At 41.1% G+C, this 7,336-nt stretch overlaps 1 protein-coding gene across 1 annotated transcript; it reads left to right on the top strand.

The window, feature by feature from the left end:
• Nucleotides 1-1,178: 1,178 nt before the first annotated feature.
• Nucleotides 1,179-6,534, top strand: cmklr2 (chemerin chemokine-like receptor 2). Its single transcript, XM_035749997.2, has 3 exons — nt 1,179-1,404; nt 2,006-2,126; nt 2,367-6,534. The coding sequence occupies exon 3, from the start codon at nt 2,401-2,403 to the stop codon at nt 3,481-3,483; it is 1,083 nt and encodes a 360-aa protein (XP_035605890.1). The 5' UTR covers nt 1,179-1,404; nt 2,006-2,126; nt 2,367-2,400; the 3' UTR covers nt 3,484-6,534.
• The last annotated feature ends 802 nt before the right edge of the window (nt 6,535-7,336 follow it).

Genomic DNA, 7,336 nt, shown 5'->3' with positions numbered 1-7,336 from the left:
CCAGTATGTCCAGTTCAAATAAAGTATCCAACCGTGTGTAATTCCATAGGGTATTACACATGGTCACATTCATTGCTTTACTTTATCCTTATGAGGGGTTGCTCTTACAACTAGTGTATGAAGATAAGCCCTACCCTCTTTTTACAAATACCCTTAAATGTAGGCATTTTAGAGGGCACCATCTCTGCATTTTGCTGCCGTAGGCTATTGCTGTCCATCCTTCCAGTAAGACCCTCCTTAGCATTTAGTAATCTCCAGGAGGATTGTTTGTCAGGCCTACTCATGTGTGCCTGGCAACGACTGGCAGGCCTCTTGATCAAATCTATGATTGTTGCGCAAGCGTACGCAAACACACAAAAACAGACACACTCTCAGTATTTTACACACACACACACACACACACACACACACACACACACACACACACACACACACACACACACACACACACACACACACACACACACACACACACACACACACACACTGTCCCCCTATCGGTCCTGCAGGATCTGACAGCTCCTCCCTCTGGGTTAAATGGGTGGGATGGTCAGCTAGGGTCGCTTGGCAGAGCCTGTTTTGTTATTTTAAGAGGCAAAGAGTGGTAAAAGTAAGCAGTTTTTCACATGAATTACTTCTTTGAGGGATTTCATTTGCAGGTTTTTTTGGTATGCTGAGGATTTACATTTTCTAACTTATACTTGACATCAAATCTAATATCTGCACAATATGATAATCATATATGCGCAGAGATTGTAAAAACAATAGATTAATGCAATATAATGGATTCCTGAAGACCAGGGTTACTCTAAAAATGACATTTTGTGTTACTGATTTAGACTTGCTCTGTATATTTTTCAGATGTTATTTTTAAATATCATACACTGCAGTAAATCATGCTTACTATAGGCTTACTGGCGCTTGGAACTTCTGAGATTGAATTGCCAGTGGTCAGGCAGTCAGAAATCTGTCCTGACCTATTCTATAAGTAATGGTATGTTTAATATAAGTAATTTAGCGATTATTCTCTTAAACAAGGCATTCCTTTCCTCCCCATGCCAGGACCCCAAGTTTTCCTCATTCCTATACAGTGCAAGTGATGCGTCAGTGGACGCGCCCACTTGGACACCGACCCAACTCTCCAGTATTTATTAAGGTGTAACGGGTTTACGCACAGACTCTAACGAGGATACTCGAACATAAACGATACTCCAACCCCAGTAATAACATCGGGATGGAGTTTGGAATTTCATGAAAACGTATCACTCAGTGAGACATTTGTAAAATAGTGAGGGTTACCATAGAGGTAGCCTAACTCTTTTATGCTGCTTTAACTCTGAAAGTTTTCGTTTGGGTGATTTCGACTCCGAGACTGTTGGCGGGACATAGAGTAGCGACTGGGAGGTATGTCGACTAGAAGGCTTTCATGGGTGTTGGATAACGTATAAGAAAATGGATAGCAATCGCAAAATATCAGATGAATTTTTTTCTGATCATTCAGACTGACCTTAACACTACTTATTAAATAGTTATATGTATATAGAACATACATCACGAACGTATATGTTAATAGTAGTTTCATAACTCAAGTATTGTATCATGTGGCAAATTATTTTAAAACAAAACACATTTTAATTATGCCTACAGTTCAATTCTGTTGTCATTGTGTTTGAGCTTTTGAGTTTTACTACTGTTGCCTTCAGTTTATCTGACCATAGACCTTTAAGGCCAAAGTTAGACTGAAGAGACTGTGTTGTCTGCAATTTTGTGGGTTGGAGGTCCGTTTGTACTGAAGAAAATATTGTGTTTAAGGGTCACGTAAGTTTACTTTGAGGCCCGGAAGAAACAGATAAGCAGGATCTAGTCATGATTTAACAATTTAACACCGTGTGTGTGTGTGTGTGTGCGTGTGTGTGCGCGCGCGCGCGTTTGTGTGTGTGAAGGGTGTGGGCACTCCACCTACCCTCTTTTTCATGTCGGCTCACTAATGATGACACTCTTCCAGGATAAGGACCCAGCTGTAATTAAATCTCACTTTTCAAACAACTGGAAGAACTGTGACCAGGACACTAACAAAAGCACATTTTGGGTAAAAAAAACAAGTGCAGGGACATTTGCAGTACCAGGTGAGAAGCCACGATGTAAAAACATAATGGGCTACTAATGACAACAATATCTCTTTTGCACATCTGCATGTTGTATTGTACCTCGATAATTAAAAACATTGCGTTAACATGTTATCAACGTGAGTAATTACAGCGCGACTACAGAAGTACAAGAGCAATTTAATGTAACTTACATTTTAACGGACAAAACAAATAACACATGTTGAAGGAGTGCATCTTATTTCTTTTTCTTTCTTACAGGACCTCTGCTTACAAAGGTAGTAGCGCTGCAGTTATGGAAGAATCCTCGGAAGACTATGACAATTACACCTATGATTATCTGGAGTATGGAGACTTGGAAAAAGAAAAAGGTGGATACTCTCAGAAGGAGGCTATGCACATCCTATCAGTTATCATATATAGTATTTCCTTCGTGCTCGGTGTCACTGGAAATGGAATAGTCATATGGGTCACGGCATTTAAAAGCAAACGGACAGTGAACAGTATATGGCTGCTGAACATGGCTATCGCAGATTTTGTCTTTGTGCTCTTTTTGCCCTTCTCCATCGACTACGTTCTTCGAGACTTCCACTGGTCCTTTGGGCTGGTCATGTGTAAACTCAACTCGTTTGTGTCTGTGATGAACATGTACGCCAGTGTGCTCTTCCTCATGATTCTCAGTCTCGACAGGTATGTCTCATTGGTCCACCTTAGCTGGTCTCAGAGGTGTCGCACTATACGGCGAGCCTGGATCGTGTGTGGCTGTGTGTGGGGGGTGTCTGCTCTACTGAGCCACCCTACTCTGATATTCCGTGACACTATGCGCATATATGGCAGGGTGGTGTGCTTCAACAACTTCAATGTCCATGATGGACATACAGCTGCTGTGAGACATATCACGCTGGTGGCAGTGCGTACAGCAGTGGGCTTCTTACTGCCCTTCAGTGCCATCTGCGTGACTGGAATTCTCCTGGCAATCAAAGTCCACCAGTCTGAAGATTCTGTGCGCCTATCCAGCTTCTCTAAAACAGTTTCCGCTGTCATTCTGGCCTTCTTTTTTTGCTGGGCACCGTTCCATACTTTTAGTTTAATGGAGCTGTCCATGCACTCTTCAATGTTTCTACATACTGTTCTGAAGACAGGTTTTCCTCTTGCTACTAGCTTAGCCTTTTTCAACAGCTGTGTCAACCCTCTCCTCTACATGTTGGTGGGCAAGAAGGTTCGCCAGCTCCTGAAGCGCTCGTGTCTGGACATCACAAAGAGTTATCTGCGGGAGATCAGCCAGTCCATCTCTGCAACTGAGTCGGTGACTGTGGCAGACGTCGGTCCTTCAGACATCCCTCCACCAGAGGAGCCCACAGAATCATCAACTGTATGATTATAATGCAGTACATCCTAAACTCACAGTTACCTGTAAACAGAAATCAACAAGAGCTGCTATTTTACCTTTGAGAGCCAGCCTGACCATTATTTTACCAGATGTGACTTATTTTATATTCTACTTCAGTGTAACATTTCTGCTTGTTGTTTCAGTTGGCTATTTCCAAGCAGCAATTACTCAAAGTGCCAACTTCTGTTGACTGTAAATTGCCCTCAGTGGAAAACCTGAGTAAAGTCTTGCACTAAAAGTATAACTTGCACAGGAAAAAAGAGGTAACTTTAATGATTTGAAAAAATAATCTGATCCTAATTACCCCAAAAACAAACAGGAAAGGGGGCCAACCATCCCCACAGCCTCTGGAACAGGATTTATTAGAAGCAGATCTACCATTTTCATAAACACTTTGTATTTAGATTTCGATCTTTAAACAAATCCAAGTTGGGAATTTGCAAATCTCCGTAGGCCTTTTCTTTCCCTTAGGAATATATTACATTGAAAAGGTATGTTTTCCTTTCTAAGCTAATTTCCTGTTACAGTGTTCTCTGTTATTATACACTATTAAAAAAATGCTGGGTTAAAAACATCCCAATGTGGGTAAATATTGGACAGAACACATGTTGGGTTATTTTGACCCAGCCAGTTGGGTAACAAACAACCCATTGTTTTCTTTAAAAGAGAAAGGTTGGGTTGTTGATGCTATGATCCACCGCGTCAGACCAGAAGACTGGAGGCGTGACTTAGTAGGGGTGTGGTTTTTAGATAGTTATTTTTGGCCACCTGTGAGGGCAAATGTCATTCCGATTAATCTGTTCTGTTTTCTTGTCATCACCTGTTAAGGTTGAGCACTGACACTTTTCAAATCAAATCCAATTTTACGAGTCACATGCACAGAATACAACAGTTGTAGACCTTACTGTCAAAGGCTTACTTACAAGCCCTTAACTGACAGTGCAGTTCAAGAAATAGAGTTGAGAAAATATTTACTAAATAAAATAAAACAATTAAAAGTAATACCATAAAATTAAAATAAAAAGGCTATATACAGGGGGTACCGGTACCGAGTCAATGTGCAGGGGTACAGTTTAGTTGAGGTCATTTGTACAAGTAGGTATAGTGGCTATGCATAGATAATAAACAGAGAGTAGTAGCAGTGTTAAACAAAGGGGGGTCAATGTAAATAGTCCGGGTGGCCATTTGATTAATAGTTCAGCAGTCTTATGGCTTGGAGGTAGAAGCTGTTAAGGAGCCTTTTGGACCTAGACTGGGCACACGGTACCACTTGCCAAGCGGTAACAGAGAGAACAGTCTATGACTTGGGTGACTGGAGTCTTTAACAATTTTTTGGGCCTTCCTCTGACACCTCCCAGTATATAGGTTCAGGATGGCAGGAAGCTTTGCCCCAGTCATGTATAGGGCCATACGCACTACCCTCTTTAGCACCTTACGGTTGGATGCCGAACAGTTACCATACCAGCCGGTGATGCAACCGGTCAAGATGCTCTCGATGGTACAGCTGTCGAAAGTTCTGAGGATCTGGGGACCCATGCCTAATCTTTTCAGTCTCCTGAGGGGGAAAGGTGTTGTCGTGCCATCTTCACGACTGTCTTGGTGTGTTTGGACCGTGATAGTTTGCTGGTGATGTGGACCCCAAGAAACTTGAAACTCTCGACTCGCTCCACTACAGCCACATATATGTGAATGTGGGCGAGTTCTGCCCTCCTTTTCCTGTAGTCCACGATCAGCTCCTTTGTCTTGCTCACGTTGAGGGAGAGGTTGTTGTCCTTGCACCACACTGCCAGGTCTCTGACATCCTCCCTATAGGCTGTCTCATCATTGTCGGTGATCAGGCCTACTGTTGTGTCGTCAGCAAACTTAATGATGGTGTTAGAGTCATGCACTCCTGAGGGGCCAAAGTATTGAGGATCAGAGTGGCAGATGTGTTGTTGCCTACCCTTATCATCTGGGGGTGGCCTGTCAGGACATCCAGGATCCATCTGCATAGGGAGGTGTTTAGTCCCAGAGTCCTTAGTTTAGTGATGAGCTTTGTGGGCACTATGGTGTTGAACGCTGAGATGTAGTCATTGAACAGCATTCTCACATAGGTTTTCCTTTTGTCCAGGTGGGAAAGGGCAGTGTGGAGTGCAATTGAGATTGCACAATCTGTGGATCTGTTGGGGCGGTATGTGAATTGAAGTGGGTCTAGGATTTCTGGGATGATGTGGTTGATGTGAGCCATGACCGGCCTTTCAAATCACTTCATGACTACCAACGTGAGTGCTACGGGGCGGTAGTCAATTAGGCAGGTTACCTTCGCTTTCTTGGATACAGGGACTATTCACTTCCATGCTGGGTTGACTCAGCAGATGTGTTTTTAATGTAATCCGTAGGTTATTTTCAAGAGGCATGGCTTTCATGAGAGTAAATGTCATTCCTGTTCATCATGTTATATTTGGTAAACTTATAATATAGACATTCCTTTAATATTTTTTGAATATGAAATTAATAACAGTATTTAACTATCCCAACATTGGGATATGCATCAGCACTTGAACAACTTAATTTATTAAGCTACAAGTGTCACTACTCAACCTGAAGATATACAATACAACAGAACAGATTAACCAGAATTACATTTTTTTTGTATTTTAATTTTATTTAACCTTTATTTAACCAGGTAGGCTAGTTGAGATCAAGTTCTCATTTACAACATATACTCTCGTGGGTGGCCAAAAATAGCTATATAAAATCCACGCCCCTACTAAGCCACGCCTCCAGTTTTCTGATCTGACTCGGTTTTTAACCCAGCATTTTTTCGAGTGTATGGCTGGTGTACACAAGAGCCAAATTCTATTTGGCCTTTATTTCCTTCTCCAATTATAATAAGTCTATAAATGAATCACCTATGTTTACATTACATTTTCAAATAGTATTCACATTGCTTTCACTGTGTGGGAATTTGAAATCTATAATCTATTTGAAATGCAATTTATTTGTTAATTATATATTTGAGTCAAAGGAATACACAATAAATCCAATCCCTTATCTTTATTGGTAGTGTGCTTAAATATTTATTGCATCTGTTATAAGGAAGCAGTGCCAGGAGTGCTGCTATATAGAGTGGTGCTCAATCTCCAGGGAACTAACAGGATATACCCTGTAACCTCATTAAGGTTAGAGTACACTGAGGATGGAATAAACATACCACATGCATAGTTGATCAAAGAAGAATACACAAGAAGACGTGAACATCTAATACACATTCAATTTATAGCTAGAGAGTGTGTTGCCACTCTCCACTCTCAAATATGTGGATTTCCAATATATCATTTCATCCTAACTGCTGTCTTCCTGAAGTTCAGTCCTGTTGTTTTCAATGTAAATGTTATTGGTAAACAAACCCAGATGAGTTGAGATTGGTTGGGTAATGTGGTCCACATCTGGAACCATGGCCTGAGGAAACATCAACTGTATCATTGTTGTATTAATCACCTCATGTCTTCTGCCAATATCTTGACACAACACTTGGAATAGTGGGCTATTGACATTTGATTCAGATGAATTGATTAGGCAAATGAGGGGTGTTGTTGAAAAATAATCTGGAATGAATGAAACCAGATTGGGATTTTTGGACACCTAATTGGGGATTTAAACTGAATAGAGATAGGAATGCAAATCCATTTTATAGTCAATTGCATCTCAGGGAAGCAAATCCAGGTGCATGTCATGGATGGAAATGAATTGCTCAGCCAGGGAGAATGTCTGAAGTTATCACATCACATGCAAGAAATCAGTAGACTAGTTTACTACTAATTACAGATTTATAAAAGACTAGTAGCTACTACTAATTTAC

This window comes from Oncorhynchus keta, chromosome 34 (genome assembly GCF_023373465.1).
Source record: "Oncorhynchus keta strain PuntledgeMale-10-30-2019 chromosome 34, Oket_V2, whole genome shotgun sequence".
Classification (NCBI taxonomy): domain Eukaryota; kingdom Metazoa; phylum Chordata; class Actinopteri; order Salmoniformes; family Salmonidae; genus Oncorhynchus; species Oncorhynchus keta.
Note: the sequence above shows the minus strand (reverse complement) of the source record. Positions and strands in the feature narration are given on the sequence as shown.